Source organism: Passer domesticus, chromosome 14 (assembly GCF_036417665.1).
Source record: "Passer domesticus isolate bPasDom1 chromosome 14, bPasDom1.hap1, whole genome shotgun sequence".
Lineage (NCBI taxonomy): Eukaryota > Metazoa > Chordata > Aves > Passeriformes > Passeridae > Passer > Passer domesticus.
The window spans coordinates 373,012-393,523 of record NC_087487.1 but is presented as its reverse complement, the minus strand read 5'-3'; the positions used below and the strand labels follow the sequence as shown (position 1 = coordinate 393,523).

At 41.2% G+C, this 20,512-nt stretch overlaps 1 protein-coding gene across 3 annotated transcripts in view; it reads left to right on the top strand.

Annotated features, from left to right (window-relative positions):
• The window catches only part of DAPK2 (death associated protein kinase 2), a 40,887-nt gene extending 22,061 nt beyond the window's left edge, over positions 1 to 18,826 (top strand). For 2 of the 3 annotated variants that reach the window (XM_064388886.1, XM_064388885.1), the window contains exons 4-10: positions 848 to 986; positions 2,378 to 2,507; positions 3,623 to 3,671; positions 4,376 to 4,402; positions 8,114 to 8,266; positions 9,635 to 9,680; positions 10,593 to 12,522. In XM_064388886.1, the coding sequence (XP_064244956.1) occupies positions 848 to 986; positions 2,378 to 2,507; positions 3,623 to 3,671; positions 4,376 to 4,402; positions 8,114 to 8,266; positions 9,635 to 9,680; positions 10,593 to 11,228 (1,180 nt within the window). In that variant the 3' untranslated portion in view covers positions 11,229 to 12,522. Of the gene's footprint in view, positions 1 to 847; positions 987 to 2,377; positions 2,508 to 3,622; positions 3,672 to 4,375; positions 4,403 to 8,113; positions 8,267 to 9,634; positions 9,681 to 10,592; positions 12,523 to 14,581; positions 14,672 to 14,850; positions 14,932 to 15,456 lie in introns of those variants that run through there. The other variant, XM_064388887.1, reaches the window with a different exon arrangement.
• The last annotated feature ends 1,686 nt before the right edge of the window (positions 18,827 to 20,512 follow it).

Sequence of the window (20,512 nt, the reverse complement as noted above, 5' to 3'; positions counted from 1 at the left end):
ATTTCACCAAGAGACTACCAGGTTTTTCTTACAGATTTCTGTACTGGTTTGTCACAGCAGTTTCTAGTAATTGGTGCAGTACTGAACAAAGGCCTCTAAACCTACTATGACATGGAAAGGAGACAGTGTTCTCTGTTGTACAGGATACAGCAAAACCTGTCCAGAAAGGCTGATGGTAGTGCCGAGATCCTTGGCAGGCATCACCTAGAAAAGAAAATCAAGAGATGAAGTAACAGTCTCACAGGTTGAATAACTGAGATTAATAGAAAGGAGAAGGTGGCAGCTAAAGGTAGCAGTTGCAACATATTTCTGGGTCATATAAGCTTATTTTTGTTTGCCAGGCATTTAGTTGTAACAATTAAAGCATCAAGTGACTTCTGCCCAGGTAAAGGGAGGTAACTTCTGCCCAGGTGAAGAGTCCTGCCTCACATGGGTTAGAAAAGTTTCTGACTATGTGAGAGGTGTGAAAAAAAAATCCGATAATCAATGGGCAAGTCACTATGCCCAGTGTAAGTCTGGAACAACAAGGCACCTTGCATTCACAGGACCAGCAGAGGAAGCTAAGACACAAACCCAATGTCTTTGTGGCTTTGGACATGCTGTTCTTGCTTGTAGTGGACTTGTCCTTGCAGGTTGTGCAGCTGTTGACAGTAGCTTGCTCTGAAAGAGGCAGAGTAGGGAATCACCATGTGGTCACCACCAGTGTTGTGTGGGAGCCTGGGGTCAGAGGAGCGATTCCCCAAAGACCTGTATTGAGGTTCTTTTCTGTTTTAGTTTTCTTTGCTTGCATTTGTGTTATGGATTACAGTGCAGGAGATAACAGGGTGTTTTTTGGTGTGTTTTGCAGGGTTTCTGGAGGAGAACTTTTTGACTTCCTGGCACAGAAGGAGTCTTTGAGTGAAGAGGAAGCAACCAGGTTCATCAAGCAGATTTTGGATGGTGTGAATTACCTTCACTCTAAGAAAATTGCTCACTTTGATCTAAAGGTAAAGATGTTGATTTAGGCTTTGTCTGATCTGTAGCTGCTAATTTTGATATTTAATGCGGGTAAGGTCAGGTGGTCACTGAAGATGTTGCGAGAATTGCAAGATAGAAATCAGAAAGATTGTCATTAAAGTGACAGTGACTATCAAATGACCTATTATATATTCACTTAATAACTCTCCTGGGTTTTAAAGGACTGGGTGTGGAGTTTAGCAAGTGTTAAATTAGAGATGTACTTTCAAGCAGTGATCTGAGCAGACGGAGGATGGTTCATTATTATCTCATCACTTGACAGGGCTCCATTGCCTGCAGTGGAGCTATAATGGTTTATACCACCTAAGGAATAAAACAGTCCTCCAAGAGGTAGTGACAGTGACTTTTTCTATATCAGTCTGTTCTAAAGAAGCTTACCTTATATATCGGTGGTGAACATATATGCCCTAGATCGATGAAAGAAAACCAGGCTTGTTACCCTGAGGCTAAAACATGGTTGGTCCAATGACTGTGAGAATAAATTATTCATATGCTCTGTTTTCCAGTGCAGCTCTGACTGAGAGAATGTGTTAGCAGGAGCAACTTCCACATTAGATTCTGCTGTGGAAAAGCCAGGCAGGTTCCAGCAGGGAATCAGACTCTCTCACTGCTGCCCTTGAAGTTATGATTAAGTTCTGACAGATTAATGCATTAAAGCTCATCATGGGAGATAAATTGAACCCATAGTTTACTCTGAAACCTGGGAATTCGGTCCATGGTAGGGAGTAGCTAAGGCTGAGAAATGTAGTTGAAGAAAGGACTTTATGAAATATGTTGGATCTGGTAAAAAAGTAAAGTCTGTGGTTAAACATGTTAGTTTTGATTTCACAGTTCATGCTTCAGCTTTGTCTTACAGTGCTGTGAGAATGCCAAATGTTCTTTTATTAGCTTGGTATGATCTAGGACCTCTGATCCCAACTGTTTGCATTTTCTGGATTGTTCAGCTGGTAAATCCTGAATCTTTTCCTGGCTTTGTTGCAGCTGTGAATTTAGTCTGTCAAAGTAGTTGGTTTCTTCTTCCCTGAATAGGTTCAGCATTTACTAAAATATCTTCCATTTGCTTAAATACAGTATAGAAACAACCGGGCAAATATTGTGAAGTGTAAATTCCAAGAACAGATCAGTAAAATTGCTGTCAGCAAAATATTGTGCTGTGCAGCTGTCACTCAGGGCTGGGCAGTAGCATTTTGTCTGCAAACACCTGAACTGCTTCAGCTGCCTGCCACCTCAGTCAAAAGAACTGTAAATGGCTAAGCACAGGGATATTTTTCTTGTTCTATGATTTTGTATATGCAAAGGAAAAAAAGCACTTGAAAACTCTGTTACTTTCCAAAATATTAATATCTTTTGTCATTTTTAGCCTGAAAACATTATGCTTCTAGACAAGAATATCCCTATTCCGCACATCAAACTCATTGACTTTGGCCTGGCTCACAAAATAGAAGATGGAGTTGAATTTAAAAATATATTTGGAACTCCGGAATTCGTAGGTAAGTGACATGTTTCTTTGTCTTACATTGCAAATTTCAGAGAAAGTCGAGACATCTTGTCAAAGTTAAAAAATGAGGGATAGAAGTAGTTTTAATCTTATTTCTGTCAAGGCCACTTAAATCTAGGGGTTTATATTATTTTTCTGGAATAAGCAAAGGTGCTTTCTGTAAACCAGATGTGCTACTCCTGTGAGATTAGATGCTGCCAAACAAATATTTAGAGATGTAAATTCAGGATTGAGATTGTGAAGCTCTGTGTATATAAATGATAATCTCTTTACTTGGTGCCTGGAGTAAGTAGATCTCTGCATTGTGGTACATGAGTACACAATTACATGGGTATCTGTCATTGCTTTGTAAATAAAACCACCTCACACTGCATACGTGCTGAGTACCCTCATCTCCCCTTACATTTTTCCATGTGGTTCTCTTTTTGTTCCTCACTGGTCATAATTCTAATCTGTCTCACCTGGACTTTAGGTTAATCCTGCTACTTTCTACTAGTTTTTATTTTGGAGTTTGCTTGGGGACTGGGTAGAGAATTGTAATTAATATTCCAGTTAAACACAGCTGTCACGGATAATTTTTTCAGCTTATTTCACCCTTGCTCTTTTCTCTTGCATGTGGTCCTACATGGGGATGTTTTCCAATGAGGAAATGTTTCTTATAAAGATAATAGAATTTGACATGGATAGCAGTGTAGTCTGGCAAGTAATGTCAATCTCTTGCTCAAGGGCTCTTTCTGACTGGCATTTACAAAGTTGCTATAATGGCACCAGTTAAGAAACAAAACAAAAACTCATGCTTAGGGGCAGCAGCATTTTTGGGAGGTGAAATAATTTGTTATTTGTTGTAATTTGCAGTATAATTACTATATAGTGTCTGTTTTACCATTATTCTTGAGTTGCATTATGCTCCAAATTACTCTACGTAGTCTCTTCTGAACAGTTGTGAACTTGAACTCCTATTGGGGCTGTAAAATTATAAACATTGTATTCTGTAACTAACTTTTCCCTCTTCCCCTTTCTGCCTCTTGGTAATTCTTGGCCTGCTGCTCCAACCTGGTAAAAATTTGTTGCCTCAGTTGCTGCTGTTTGATTAAATGTTTCTTACAGCTCCAGAAATTGTAAACTATGAACCACTTGGACTAGCTGCAGACATGTGGTAAGTTTTATAATGTGTTTGTCTTTCTTTTCCTGGTTACTGTACAATTACTTTTTCCTATTTTGCTCTTAATAGAATCCATTGCACCACAACAAATTTAAAAAAAAAAAACAAAAAAACAAAACAAACCAAAAACTTAAATACAGTTAATGAGTCTTTGTTCTGTCATTCTATTTTTATACATTCTTTTAAATTAAAAGAGAAACATTTAATTTCTGCAAAATTACATTGAAAAACTGGAGTCATAGCAGTTCCAGAGTTAACTGTTTGCCACTGTCCATGCAGAGGAGCACTCTGAGAAAGAAATGTGTTCCTGCAGAGCTTGTGACAGCTTTATTTATAAGAGCCCTTCATGTAGAAGAGACCTGTGTAATTGGAAGGCAGGGAAAAGAGGTCACCCCAAATCAAACATCCTGTTTCTGTTGCTCTGTGTTTCATAGAAGTGTACTTCTACTCACTCTAGTAAGTACCCACTGAGTAGAAATACACAGAGACTTCCAATATCCACTTGATATTACTTGATGCCATATGTAAAATTATTTGTCCCCTCAAAACCCCGTTCTGTAAGAGATGTTAGCAGTTATCTAAAGTCACAATGGCTCTCCTGCTTCTATTGCAGCTACTACTGACTGTTATGTATGCTGCATATTAGGAAGAATACTGGTGATGTAAAACCCCTGCAATTAATCTCCTTTGTTTTTTAGGAGCATAGGAGTCATCACCTACATACTGTGAGTACAACAGATTCATTCCTGTAGAAATGTTCCTAAAGGTCAGTTGCACTAGCACAGAACACTTCTTCCCTTCAGCCATTCAGGGTCCTGCACACATGCAGTGGGCAGGGGTTTGTGTAAAGGACAGGCATTAACCCACAGCCTTTTCAATTTAAAATAAGGAGTAAAAGGTGAGGAGCATTCTGAGCAGAAGAAAAACAAATGTCCCTGGCATCACTTGGCATTTCTGCATTTTATGGGATCTCATCAGTTCCAAGTGGTAGAGGATGGAAAAGCCAAGAGGATTAATAGCTCCTGGAATGACTGTGAGCTACCAGCGTGAGAGCATAGAATCAGAAAGTGTAACGATCCCATTTACAAGTTGGATTATTTCAGGTGGAAACAGTGAAGTTTTTATTTGCTTGTAAAAGCAGCAGTCTAGATTGTTATGCATAAGTAAGGTCACCCATTTCAAAAAGGTGAATTTAACCTAAAAGAGGAGCAGAGAAGTTGACCCTGGAAACTGAGAATTCAACTTACAGGAGAAAAAAAAGGGTTTTCTTAAAGCTAGTAAAGCCAAGGTTGGTTGGAGAGAACATTATAGTCAGTAGGCATAAAGGAAAAATAGATCTCAGAATACTGTTTAGATACAGATTCTCTTTAGAAGAAAAGTGTGTCAACTGATGGTGAATAAATAAAAGGAGGGAATTATGATATGCTCAGGCTCTCAAAGAAATGAGTTTCTGTGGGCATCTGAGGACAAGCAGTTGAGAGTTTTAAGGTGGAGCTTGACAACTTGGGAAACTGCTTGTGTGACAATGGATGCATGCACCAGAGGAACAGCACTCCTTGCTTTTCCTCTCATTTGACGTGAGAGTTGCAGGAGTGGTCAGTGATCCTTGATCCTAACTACTTCCATCGAAATCCTGTGACTCCTGGGGAGCAGGGAGTGGACACTGCTTGCTGGGAATGTTGCACCCGTGGCTTTGGCTGTTTCTTGTGATTCTCAGAGGAATAACTTGCTGCCAGGCTTGAAGAAGGTGGACTCCTGTATTAGATGGATTTGCACTACACATTCCAGGCACCAGGACAAGTACAGAGGCTTGAAGGGGAAGGATTGTCTTTTCAGTGTGGAAAATAAATCTTGGCCTATGCATAAGAGTTAGACCCCAAAAGCTGTAAAAGAGAGGTAGGGTCTGAGGAATCAGATTCAGTGCAAGGAGTTCCCTTCTTTTCTGCAGTATAAAGAAAAGTTTGGGGTATTGGTTGAACCCAAGCTCAGGTAAAGGGATTTAAAATACTGTCCAGACCCTTGTTTTTTGTCAGCACTCTGATCTGCACTGACACACCTGTACTAGGCAGGACATTAAACTTTGTGAATTTGTAAAATGGGTGTTCCTATTTGATGAGAGGAAAACTTAGGAGTTGAGGTCAAGCAGCAGGTGGGAATACTTAGCATGTGATCAGCGATGCACAGAGCCAGCTGCTCCTCAGGTCTTCCTGTTATACTGAGGGGTCTGTTATGGAACAGAGTAAGGAACGGTTCCTGTACTGCATCCAGCACAGGAGATCTGTTTTACCTGCTTGGCTGCTAATGATTGTTGTGGTCATTAAAGTAGAAAAATGTCTCCATACAAATGATCAGAAGCAAAGAGCACGCTTTTTACAGTGGGAGGGACCAGCTTGCATGATAGGCTATGGACTGGAAATTTGCATGCCTGCAACTCATATTGCCACCTAATTTTAAAGCCTTTTGCTCACAAGTTTTCTGAAAGATTGGGGTGTGTCTATGATACCACCTGCTTTAGCAAACGTGGCAGCAATCAAATGGATGCCATCATCAGGTGTAAAGTTCAAAATGCATCCAAGTCCTCAATTCAGTAACTCTGCAGTGATTCAGTGAGCTGTAAGGGCAAAGCCTTTATTACTGAGTCTGCTGGTACATATTTACAGGCACTGAGTCAGGATATGACAAAAGCCAATTGTGTTGGATATTAGGATTTGAGAATCCTCCCATTTCACAGATTTCAAAACTGAGTCCCAAAGAGAAAAAAAAAAAAAAAATCAGAGAATAGAGGACTGTTGATTTTGGCTTCCAACAAAGAGCCAGAAGGTGGAATTACAGCTGCTTCATGGCATAATTTGGGGAAAGGGAAAAGAAGCCAAGGCCCTAGGGCAGGTTTCCAAGTTTTGGAGCAAAGCTCATGGTCTGTGGAGAGGTGCCTATTCGTAGCCAGCAGAAATGGAACCGAGGCTTAAGAGAAAGTATGTAAAACCCCTTAAGAATTGAGACTGACTGTGGTTTATGGGATGAAATTTACTGCATCAATGACAACTGGGGGACCTCACTCATGCTATCTTGCCTGTGTCAGATGCTTTGGTGGTATTGTGTGATTGTAGAGGGGGGAGAAAGCAGTTTATGCACTTGAGTGTTTACTCTGTGGATAAAATCACAAATGGTAGCTGGGGATTGGGCTGAAAGGCTTGGGTGGTCCCATCTAACTTTCTGCTTATCTCCCAATATTCCCAGTCAGCCTGGGGATGGCAATACAGACAAGGTCTGTTAAGAGCGAGATCATGTAAGCAAATGGTTTAGTATTCAAAACCTCAGTTTAGTTCCCTGGAGTTTACTGCAGTCCTGTTTTGAGCCTGCTGCATCCTGAAACTGTTTATCAAAGCTGGACATAATAGATAAACACAATAATAGCCTGGAAGATTATAAGAAAAGGGGTGAGATCAATCTCCTTGGTGTAAATGACATTTCCCGTAAAACAGACTTTTGCAAGTCATCATCTCTTTATGTTGGGGGAGAAGGAGCCTGGAGCAAAGGCAGGGCAGGAGGGGTCTGGTATAACTCTGTTCTGACACAAGTTTTATGGAGCAGAGGTGCAGAGTCATCAAAGATGAAGGCTGACAGTCACAGCTGAGAGATGGGCAAAGCAGGAGGAAACCTTTGTCTTAAGTCAAGCTTGCTAAATGGCATTTTGTTATGATGCTGTCTCCGTTACATCCTTGCAGTTGGAGCAGGGTCTCAAGAGAAAGAAATTTTGTGTTGTTCAGAAACAGTTGGATTTTATTGCAGCCAAAGCCCTTTTGCTTGTGGATTCCTTTTACTGAGCAGCATGGCCCTGCCTCTCCAATGGAGCTGGCTCCTAGGCAAGGCCATGTGCCTGGCTTCTGATCATATGTTGTATGTTTGCTTCCAGCTGAGAAAGGTCTCTTGGTTGAACCCACTCTCAGGGCACTCATCAGCAGCTTTGCAGAGAGAAAAGAAGTAGGGGCAAAGCTTTTCCTTCCTGAAGAAAAACTGTAGAAACACTACGCTATCAACTTGAAGGTTACAGAAGCCGCAGCCTGGTAGTCTTTGTGGGTTCACAGGGATAGAGACTCTCCTGAGCTGAAACTTTTTCTAGTTTAATTAGCAATGACTTAAATGAGACACTCAGGAGAGGAGAGTCTGTGCATTTCTCTCTGTGTGCATGCATTAGTGCCCCACTAGAGACTTTCAATGCAAGTCTGGCTCAGCTAAGTGAGCCACAGCTGTAGTGAGCCAAAGCTGGCCATGTTTTTTCCTACATGGCAGAGCTGCTTCAACACAAGCAGTCCTTGTGTTGAAGTTGAAGCAGTCCTCTTAGATGTCCTAAGAGTATATTCCACGGTCACTGTAATTTCATTAGGGGACTTCTGCCATTTATTTTACCAACTGATTCCTCTTTCTGGCTTATCTAGGCTTAGTGGTGCATCGCCTTTCCTTGGTGAAACTAAACAAGAAACACTTGCCAACATCACAGCTGTGAATTACAATTTTGATGAAGAATTTTTCAGCAATACTAGTGACCTGGCAAAAGACTTCATTCAGAAGCTACTGGTGAAAGATACACGGTAAGCAAATATTCAGAAAGACCCGTTTATCTCTAAAATAAACCTGGTGAAATGTGGCTTGACAGGAGAAAAAGCTTTTCTTGCAGTGTGTATTGCCAGTCAAGAGCAAGACATGAGGATGCTGCTGTGATCCTAGTTAATCACTGCATTCAGAAACCCTGAGAAGAGGAACCAAATCTCCTCATGGCTAAATGCCATGTTCAGGACTGAATCTCACCTGAGTCAAGCTGGCACAATAGCTGAAGGGCTGAAAATGATGTGCACAATCTGGAGTTCAGGGTTATAACCACTCCACCATTTCAGCTTCTTATGAACTACTTCCAAGGAGGTGATACCATCCCAAAATATGCCCCCAGTGGTGCAGTGCCATAAAAATCAGTACATGTGCTGATATGGGGTTTTTCTAAGTCTCTGATTCTGTGGCAGTCACCTAGGATTTTTGTGACAGTTACAGGTTACAGGAACCACAGTCTTTTTGTTGTTGTTGTTGTTTTTTGTTTTTGTTTTTCTTGCTTTTAATAAAGTGCACACAGAAGTAGCATCTCCTTCCCTGTAACCTTCTTTGTCCTGGAGGAAAGTCAGACCATTGTGATTCTTTCTGATGGCTTCATTAGGGGAGAAAATAGCTGTGAGAGAGAAGCAGCTGTTCAGTGAAGATTTCTGCAAATCATCAGGATTCAGTGTGGGGTAGAGTAGGTGTTTGATGAGAGTTTTGCAGAGGTCTAGCAGCTCCAAGGAGAAGTCAGTGCTGTTGGTATTTGTTCTGTGTGCAGACATGGTGCAATGCTATGTTTCTGTCTTTGATTCTCAGTGCTCTTAACATGCTGTTCACCAAACTGCTACAATGCAGAAGGAAGTTAGGTTTGATCCACTTTGATTAGGTTTCCAGTATTCCTCTTAGAAATGTTGCTTTCAGGAAACAATAGCTCCTGCAGTGCTGTAATATTGTATACCAGCTTTGGTATAACTACTGTTGATTTTCTCTGGTATAATTACTGTTGATTCAGACAGATGTATCAAAGGTGTATGGCAAGAATGTATTTTCTAAGCATGTCAGATGAACAAAACAAAGGAATGTTGTATAATTTTATGGAAGGGTGCACAAAACTACAGGCAGATTTTGATGAAATAAGAATTAAAGTTATGTGGAGTAAGGACAGTTACCTACTGAGGTTTAGAACAGTAACTAAACTGCACACAAGCAGTGTGCCTCGGGGAGAAACATAACCTTGACATTTGAGGGTTTTTCCTGGAATCATCCTGATAAAGGCTTCATAGGAAGCCTGAGAAGAGTGTGGGTCAATGGACTTCTGTACCAAGTATTTATCATTCAAGTCTTTGGGGTTTTTTTGTGTTGTTGTTTTTTAGGAAGCGGCTTACAATTCAGGAAGCTCTGTCTCATCCATGGATAATGGTAAGACTGAATAAAGAAAAAGATCTTGTTTTTTTTTTTTTTTTTCCATGAGCAAAGCAGAGATCATATTCTCACTCTTACTCGTGTGTTAAATGGAAAACTGCCCCCTAAGTGATGCTGGGTGACTCAAAAAGATGTACGGGGAGAAAATTGTTTGGGTCTGACCAAATCCTTGGATTTCTGCAAATTACTTCCTTTATTATGATAATGTTCAAAAAGAGTAACAAAGCTCTGATGTTTATTGCACATTACAGTATCCCATATTGGACTGGGCTTTGCATTTTTCCATTCCTCTCTGTTTGCATGGGCATATACTGTGTGTTGGCTTTCATGCTTTCTTGAATTGAGAGTTGACTGCAATCAATATAGAAAATACAATTTCTCTGGAGAGGGAACTGCTGTGTACCCTGTGTTCTGATTTGCTTACATTTGTGTGTCTGTATGTATTTTTTCATCATAAACATTGCTTGCTTATGTGGATAAGTCTCTTACTGAAAATACATTTAGGTAGTCTCAGCATGACTAATGAGGATTTTTGAAATTCAGTTTTTGCTTTGCATTGCACAAAACATTAGTTGGAGTGGTATTAGGGTTGTTGGTTTTCCTCCTACAAATATTGATAGCTTTGACACTGTTAATTGCTAAAAATTAGCATGAAAATAAATTGCAGCCATGTTGTTTGGACTTATCACATTGGAATGAAAGCACATCACTTGTCACATTCAGTTCTGGGCTTACGTGTTTGGTGTTTGTTTCTTTTAATCGAATGCATGAAGGAAAATCTTTGTAAGCAAAGAATCTCCCAGCATTGTGGAAGCCATTTGTCCCTGCATCCTTTGTGTAGAGTTTTTGAATTGCTGCAGTCTTGTAAATGTTCAGTAATATTGGTTCCTCTGCCTGATGACTCACCAGCTGAAAGATGAAACCAAAGTCCAGGAAAACAAGAAGGTGGAGAACGTGCAGCTGAAGACGAAATGCCTGAGGGAGTACACCATAAAGTGCCACTCGAGCATGCCCCCCAACAACACCTACATCAACTTTGAGCGCTTTGCCCGTGTTGTAGAGGACATTTCCCGTGTGGAGCAGGGTTTCAGCACCTTGGCTGCATCCCACGATTCCTTGCAGGAGGACATGGATGCTCTGCTTTCCATTTATAATGAGAAAGAAGCTTGGTATAAAGAAGAGAGTGAAAGTGTGAGGCACATGCTGTCCCAGCTGAAGTATGAGTACCGTAAAATGGAGTCCCTGAAAAGGCATTTGCACGATGATAGTGAGGCTGTCGGCGCCAGTCTTGCAGGCGTGTGCGGGAAATATGCTGAGCTGCAGAGCCAGTATGAATCCCTCAGACAGGAACTTTCTGAGGAGATCAAGTGGATACAGGATCTAGTGAGCAGTTATCAACTGGAAAATGAAGCCTGTGTGAACGGAAACTTTGAGTCTGTTTTCAACAAAGATATTAATGAATCACTAATGGAGCTGTTAAATAGATCTTGCTGTGAAGAATTCCTTGCAGGGTTGAGTCTTGATGTGACAGAATCCCATCAGTAACATTGAGATCAGGCTAAGTGCAGGGTTTGTTGCTTGTTTCAATGTACGTCAGTTTAAAAAGGTTCCAGTGCATAGATTCTTCACAAAAACATGACCTGGAATTAAAGTTCTGATGTATTGCACAAGCTGCTGACCAAGGCTATAATCTTCCAGTGTCGAAGTTGTTTTGTTTTTTCCCTGTGTTTGGTGTCTGAACTTGCAGGAACAAGATCATCTCAGTGGTATGGACACATCTAAAGCCAAAACCTTTGGTATTGCCTATATTTTATTCTGCACCATGTATTAAAATTTTTTAAGTTTTTAAAGATTACTAGGTAATTAATGTGGAATAAAGAATAAGTTTAATGTGGAATAAAGAATAAGTCAGTCTGTACTTACTAGAAACTGGGTATTGGAAACTAGTAAAAAATCCCCTTATAGCATCTTTGGTTGGCTGAAGGAAACAGTTGGATAGCCCTGCTGCAGGCAGTTCTATACACCTTATGATACAAATATTTGCAAAGGTTAAATCTATAAATTAAAGCAAATGGTGTAGTAATTTAGCTAGTAGTGTGGAAAGTCGCTGTGAAATGGCTGCCAATGAAGAATGTTAGGATTAGTGTTTAGGCCAGTTGTGCAGGGTGAACTCTTTTACCATCAAAGGTAAGGTGAATTTTAAACTAAAGGATTAATCGACAGCTGAGTTTCCTGTCCTGTACCAAAGAACTCTTATTCAAAAACACCATTGGGAACTTGTAATGATCAAAGGACTGTGTAATTGTGCAGTGCAAATGTCAATTTTAGACTAAGTGATAGTAGTAATAGTAATATAGTAGTCTGGTTTGTTTTCTACAGTGAAGAATATTGCAAAGCTACAACTAACTTAATCTGTGGTGTGACATTTGAGACTAGTGTTCTTGCTATAAAGATTTTTTTTTCTTAGATTTAAAAAAGTAAAAGAAAACCCAACCTTGAATCATGGCCTGCTGTCTTGTATTTAAAAGAAGTAGTTTGATTATACTGTATTAATATGCACAGGTGTACCAATCTTGTTTTTGAACACAATAAATAGTTATTTATGCAGGATGCAGTTGTTCCCTGATGGTTAGTGACTGAAAAAGACGCCAAGTTTCTGTGGGCATTTGCTGCATGGTGACTGTTGTGCAACTACAAGAATCAGTGAGCTAATAGCTCAAGTCCAGTTAGAGTGAATCTTTACATGTATGTATTACAGTTTATCTTTCACTGCCCCCCTCCCTCCTCCTTTTGCAGAGAAGTTAATGACCTAAATAAACTGAATTGTTGTTCTTCCTAACATGATTAAGAATAATGTTTCCTACTTTGAGATAAAAAGATAAAAGCATACTCTCATCTAATTTTTGCAGAGTACAGTGGACCCATTTACTGGCATGTCCTCACAAAGACGTGCAAAGGCTGATGCAAATTCAGAATTGTGAAAACAGTTACTCACTTGGGGTGTTGTTGCTCCCATCATTGTACTTGAAAGAGGATGGAGACTGTATGTGCTCTCTGTGACGTTGTTCTTGGCACAATATGTGAAATTTTTAAAAGCTTCTATAGTGTAGATAGCCAGGATGTGACCCCGGCAAGCTGGCACTGATGACTGCAGAGAATTGGGCTCTACTGTGACAAATAGTATTGAGCATTTTGCATATGTCCATTTTTTTATTGTTTCAGAATGCTTCTGCAGGTTCCTTTGAGCTGGAAGGCGCATTAAAAACTGTCCAGGAGAACTGGAACACAGGATTTTATTGTCAGGGGGAGAGAGCCTTAATTCCTAAAATGTAACTTAAAGCCTAATGGGAGTTAGAATTTGCAGAAACCACTCTCAAGAAGGAGAGTCTGCCTCCCCTCAGCCATGATCACATATTCTTTGTTCATATAGATTTTCTTTATGAACAAATGCCCTGGCATGATGAGAAGGAACATTAAATGAGGCCACCTTGTTCCTGAGCATGTTTGGGTGAGGGCAGTGTTGTTGTGACTCCATCCTTGAGGCTAATCACACACTGCTTTTGAGAAGAGATCCTGATGATTTGAGAGAATGACAAGGTCACTGGGTTGCAGGGTACTTAACATGAAGAGTCGGTTATTAGCAGTCAGCAATAAAGTGAGTTATTTAGAGTCAGCAATGGTTCTCTTGGGAGAAAGGGCACTGGGCACTGGGAAATTTTTCATAGTGATTGTACAGCTGACATTTAACCAGTGACGGTTTTTCCACTTCAAGTTGATTTCTGCTCGCCTGTTGCATCAAGCTGGCTGTTTTCAGCTTGAGGAAATTATATTTAATGCTTAACTGTCCCAGTTCTGTTGAATGTAAATGGTGTGTACATCTAAATGAGAAGGGAACCCAGCTGATATCTTGGCTCCTTGAAGTGTTGCTGAGATACCTGCAAAAATGCTAAACCTACATCATTTTATGAAAAGAGTGAATTTGTTGTCTCAAACATTTAAAATTATTTTGCCGAAGAAGATGTTTAAATCCTCGCTGATGTGTTTTCCATTCTCCTTTGGTACTCTTGCTGTTTCAGGTGCATGGCTTGGCTGCATTCCAGTTCAGTTCAGTACAAATATTTCTGTGTTATCCACCTCCTACATACGCAGATCAGAACGGCTGGAATGGTTGTCACTCCATACTCTTTGAAGGGCTGATTCCTGGCCTTTCTCCTTTCACTCATGTCCGATCTGGTTTTGAACCATTTCTTTCTTGCAATCTGTCAGATTTGGTTTTAAGGTTTATGCAAATTTTTAAGTACTTTTGGAATTGAAATGTGCTTCATTTTCAGAAGGTCTGTGTCAGGATTTGTGGAACATCTGTTGCTTAACACCAGGTTGACATCCAAAGCACTAGGCACATGTCTGAATTCTGATCTATATTCTTCTTTATTCCTATTTTTCAATCGTCAGATATTGCAATTATTTTATTACCTGGGTGTCAACGCCTTGTGCTCTCATACTCTGGCTATGGTTAAAGGACAAAGCTGAAGTTTTTCGAGATAGCATGTATCCTTATCACTAATACTACATGACAGCTACCTTTGTTCCATTTCATTAGAGTGATGTCATCCAGAGAAAATGGAGATGGGTCAGGTGTGCACGAGAAGCACCTTAGCAACTTTATAAAGTGTAGGCATAGCCTTAGTACCCACTAGTTTTAGGATTTAATTTGCGATCAAAAGAGTCCTGTCTAGGCCCAGAGTGGGCTAGATTTAATTCTTTTTCTTCTGCTCTTACCTGTATGAATCTGTAGCTTCCCCAGCTTTCTTTCAGCCAGCTCCAGTGCACATGAGGTATCTTGCATATTTTATGCACCAAAGGGAGTGAAAGAATAAAATTGCTCTTTTATCTTCCAGCCCATGGACAAGCAGCAGGCTTTGGTTCGGAAATCATCTGTTGTTAACATGGAAAACTTCAGAAGGCAATATGCTAGAACGCGATGGAAGGTATGACAAGGAGCCTTTAATGCTTCTCACATGTGGCTTCCCAAGCCTGATGGGATCAGAGGGCAAGATAGGGCTTGAATGTAAAATTATAATAATAGGCAGTAAATGAATGAAATGTGTTTGGATATGTCTGCACTGGGTATGTGTGATCGAATTGGTTTTCCTCCCTCTCTGCACAGCTTTCTTACCGCATTGTTTCACTGTGCAACCACTTACAGCGCTCTCTGGTGAAGAAGGTGCTGACACAAGATGAGAATTTGGTAGGTGCATTCCTCACACGGGAAGAACAGAAGAATCGGTCTTACTGTGCAGTCATTTTTGCTGTCCTTACGTGGATGCACAGCCCAACAGCACAGCAGTGGCTTGGAGTGGGAAACCAGAGGGGACCATGGCATCATTTGCGTCTTTAATGATGCTGTGTGTCCTGTTACTGTGACAGGACTCTTGTGCAGGGAGGGCCAGTGACTTGATAGACCTTCTAGGGGCTAAGCACATTATTGTGTAAAGGAGCAGCAAGAAGCCTGCAGATGATGTCTGGATCACAGGCAGTGACCATGGGGTGTGACTGAGATCTGAGCAATTGCAGGAGAGCTCACTGCTCTTGTGCCCACATCTGTGATGGAGGGTGGGGTACCCTGGCACTGCCTGTGACCTTCTGAAGTGAAACTTTAAGGGCTCTATTAGCTCTGTTCTTCTCAGTAGATGATAATGATAATATTGGAACAGCATGTTTAAGAGCATGGTAACTCATTTACGTGAGAGACTTTGTGGCCTTTCTATTTCAGAGAGACTGTGCAAGTGACAGCGAGGATCTTTCACAAAGAAAAGCCCCTCTTCCGAGGAGAAGCAGCATATCATAATGGGATGAGAATTCCATGGGCAGGAGACAGGAAACTTTCATCCTTGCTGAAGGCAGCAGACTTGGACTTCTTGTCTGAGTCCTTGGTATGATGCTTCTTGCTTCTCAAACTACCCCAACAATTGGATGATGGTCTTAAATGCCTACTAAGCATTTTACAAAATTGGGAATCGAGATTCCCAGGGAAATGCTACAGCACAAGCACCAGTTGGAGTGCTTTTATATATTGAATGTTTCAGTGATACTGATGTCAGCTGCACTCAGGGTGTAGGGTTTCTACTGACAATCTTTACTGCAGAGTAATTCACATTCTGCATAGTGGTTAAGACTGTGGGCATTATTATTTCAGTCAGGAAATTGCTAGTGAATCGTAAGGAATTTCTTTAAATTCAATTTTTATAATTATTCATAGCATAAATATTTGATGGCAGGTATCTGATAGGTTTTGTTAGCTGTGTGCAGTACTCTGTTATTGCTGCCACTGAAGAGCAGATCACAATGTCATTACATATCATAACCTTGATTTTGTGAACCTGGCAGTAAATAGATCTGAAATGCAACAAGAACTGTGCTCTGGCCATGTTCTCTGCCTGAGGATTAGCACAACCTTCATTGTGAGTGCAATTGACTGTGGCACTGAGGTAGGCCAAGGCAATTTTTGGAGGAAAAAGAGAAAAAAATTCTGTAGTGATTTACATGCACCCAAATAAAACATTTCCATGGAATGATGACAGGATGCCTCACCAAAAAAAAGGCATTTATAAACCTAAAGGATGTGAAGAAATAGTCTTTATTAGACTTCGTTATTGTTGTCAATATTATTTAGCAAATTGGAGACTCTTTAACACCTATTTGTATAGGTGCAGTTTACATGTAACCCAGACTGCAGACATCTGTATTTTATTCAGGGAGTTGTATCCAAAATTGAGGAAATAAGCACTTTGATATTGATGTAATATCTTTGCACAGTGAAGTTGCATCATTTAAAATATATTAGTTTCTAAGCCAGTATTGTTCAATTGGTACCAAAAAATGTGCATAGACTAGGGTATTTTTTTCATAGAATGTATTTACTGTTAGAAGTTCCTATTTATTTTGCCATTTAATGAATTAAAAATCAGAAAGCAAGTCTATTAGAAACAACTATAGATGGATGAGGAAACTGAATTTGTTTGGCTTTACACTTGTCACCTCTAGACTGAAGTTTTAGAGCAGAAGGTGTTGAAAACTAGTATCAGGTTAATTTTGATGGCTTCCAGTTTCTAAGAAAGAAATAAAAATATGCTACATATATTTGTAACTTTGTATCCTTGCTTAGTTGGAGACTAAAATGCAGTTGATAAGAAATTACTTCTGTGAAAGGAAGAAAATGTATGAGAAGCTTTGGAGGAGAGAGGCAGAACATAGGATTTGATGGAAGAAACATAAAATGAAGGAGGGGGTGGCAGGAAAAGAGCAGTGGAGAGGAGTGAGTATGAGAGGGATGTGGAGTTGGTCCTGGACTGGGAAAGTTGGAGGAAAGGAAAGAGAATGTGGATATATGAATTGTGGAAGCTGGAGAGTGAATGTTTCTGGACATATGGCACTGCATTTTTATACTACTTATTTAATTTCTTATTATTTTATATCTTGTGCTGCCATAGCCTGTGTCACGGGATGAGGTGCAGGGCATGGGCTTCTCTTCATATTCAATTAAAAGGTATATTTCTGAACTTTCTGTGCAATTCTTGAGACAGAATCCTCAAAAAGTGTCACAGTAATGTATGTATTAAGAGGGAGAGGTAACAGGGAAACCTGAAGTTTCAGTGTATCCTCATTTCAGCTGGAATAGAGTCAATTTTCTCCTTAGTAGCTGGTACAGTGCTGTGTTTTTAGATTCAGTATGAGAATAATGTTGATGATAATATGCTGATGTTTTAGTCGTTGCTAAGTAGTGCTTACCATAAGTCTGGACTTTTCAGTTTCCCATGCTCTGCTGGTGAGGACATGTACAAAAAGCTGGGAGGGACCATAGCAGGGACAGCTGACCCAAAATGGTCAAAGGGATATTCCAGCCCATGGAATGTCATGCTCTGTATGTAAACTGGGTTGAATTGGCTGGGAGCCACAGGTCACTGCTCAGGGATGGGCTGGGCATTCGTCTGTGGGTGGTGAGCAGTTGTATTGTGCATCACTTGTCTTTCCTGCGGTTTATTCCTCTATTTTCCTTTCCATTATTGTTAATTATTATTATTATTAAATTTTTCTTTAGTCCAATTACAAAACTTTTTATCTCAGAGTAACCCCTGAGGATTGCTTTCCAATTCTCCTCCCCACCAGGGCCAAGGAAAGGTGAGCAAGGGGCTTAGTGGGGTCTAGTTGCCAACGGAGGTTAAACCATGGCAGTGTCTGGAGGGAATCTTTCATAAACAGAACACTAAAAATACATATTTGGATAAAAAGCTGTCCAGCTTAACTACCAAATTTTGCTTCCTGGTTACCCAAGGATGTGGAAAACCAAACAGACTCCAAGTCAGTGGTACTTTTCTGAATTTCTGGACTTTAAAAACACCTTTGTTTTCCAAATTTGAGATTGTGGAATGTGTATGTAAATTACACTTCTGAAAATTAAGCCCTGGTTAAAATATGCGTTAGGTTGTTGGATCAGGATTGTGCTGTCATGGAGATGGGGTTATTCTCATGTAAAATCCTAGCAACTATTGAGAAAGAGGACTCAGCAGAAAGGCAGACAGAGTGCAAGGCTGTGTGAAGATCTGGCTTATTAATTCCACCTTTATAAAGATGTGAGGTGGTGTTTTAACAAAGACAGTACAGACAGCTCACTGTTGAGTCTTCAGTCATCTTTGTGCCCAGGTGAGCTAAGGCCAGGCCTTTCTCTCTGGCACTCACTCACTGCACATGGCTCCCAAGCAACTTCATTGCCCAGAAACCACAGCATGCAGCACTCGTGTCCGTGCAAACTCTTCCCTAACTGCTCCAGGTAGGAGCATGCTGTGAGTGTAGAATCCATGTGCTCAGGACTAATGTTGGTGATGCATTAGGAAGCTTTAGAGTGTTTTCCTAGCTGTGGTGTTCTCTGTGTTCATCACCCTGTCTGTTCCATGAGGTGAAGCTCAGGGAGGCACAGTGTAACTAGGCTGCTTCCAGCACTGGCAGGACACCTGCTCCGTGTGGGGCTTGACCTGATATTCACCACCAGTGGGTTTTGAACAAAAACCTACAGGTTCCTTTCAGTAAAGGGCCAAAAAACAAAAAAACAAAAAAAAACAAACAAAAAAAAAAAAAAAAAACAAAAACAAACCCAAAAACAAAAACAAAAAAAACCAGCATGAAAGGGAACATTAAAAGAATTTGTCTTATGGAATCTGCTTTGCTGGGAGATAAAAATCTATTTTCTGTGTATTATTCTGTTTTCTGGAGAGAAATGAAGTAATAGCCTCGGAAAAAAATGGAAAAAGCACAGTAAAAAACCCCACAAAAATCCCATGAGCATTTTTATTAAAGTATGGCTATTTGGTTAGTTTTACTCTTATTTTAGTTGTGATGTTTTTTAATATACATATATTTTTATTAGGAGAAACACTGAGATTTTTTTTTTTTTGATGCCTGGAAATAGTACAGACTGTCAAAAATAGCAGAGATATTTGTTATTTGCTAATAAAAAGTTGGAAAGCTGGACGGGTGTGTGTCTGTGTTTCCCCCAGCCCGAGCCCGGGGCCTGAGGCGAGGCCCCTGGCCGCAGCCGTGGAACCCGCGCGGGCGGGAGCGGCAGCGCCTCAGGACGGCGGGAGGGAGCGGGCCGGGCCCGGCGGCACCGGGGCGCGAGTGTGCCGTCCCTGCCCCGCAGCCACGGCCCGCTGGGGCTGAGTGGGCTGCTCGGGGCGCAGGTGGCGGGAGGGCCGCTTTGGGGCTGCGGAGCCGTGGCACCGGCTCGCCTTTTGGTCCGAGAGGGGTTGATGGGCCCGACAGACCGTGCTTGCCCCTCAGGACCGAGGTCTCCACAGCTCGAACCGATGTCCCGCACCCTCGGCAGCGAGGTAAGCCCAGCCGACCCCAGCAGCCCTTCGGTTGCTGCCCTCACCTCTGGTCTGTGCTGTCTCACTTTCGCTTGCTCCTTCTTTCTTTTAATAAGAGGTCTTTCTTTTAATAAGAGGTTCCTATCTATATTTGTATGTAAATCAAGGAATTTGTATGTGCAGGGAATATATTTAACAATGTTCACTTGAGAATCAAAAAACTCGGAGGCATTTCTTTTCCCCTCTCTCATTTCTACATGATCACTGTAACTGGGTGACATTCTGTATTGCTCACATAAGAGTCTACTCTGTCTTCACATAAACCTCAGACTTTAACAACTTTAGTGCTCAGATGGTAGGTAATACATAATTTTCAGCATGTAAATTTCAGTGAGAGGAGTTAAAGAGGGTCAGGTGCACTTTGTTACTGGGCAGGGCTGGCAGGGAACCACGAGCCTGATGAAGTGATATTACAGCAAACTTCATCTAGCTGGGGCACAAAGGATCGGAGGCTTGTGGGGGATGGCCAGACCTGTACCCTTGCTGGAGTGACCAGATGTGTTGCTGAGGCTCAGGGGCATAAGTTTGGCCCTGAAGCAGAGCTCTTGATGAGTTGAGAATGTGAAGGTTTCAGATCGACAAGAAGTCATGGTCCTTGTCATGGTAACTTTGCTGAGGGAAGGGTGGGTTAAGGAGAAGCCTTGGGGAGCCCTGATGCAGTGGAGAATGGGCTTTGGCTGTCTGAGAAGTTGGGAAGGAATGGCTGACCTGGCTGTGGGTCTGGGGCTGATGTCTGCACAGGGATGTGTGGCCATGCTCTTTACACAATGTACCCCATATCAGAAACATGGGTGATCCAGAAGCCTTAGCACGGATCTGGGTTCTACCTGCAACTCCTTGTGGCAGAGGCTGCTCAAGAGTCTCCTCGCAGTGCCATCGCTGGTGTAGTTTGCTGTTATTTTTGAG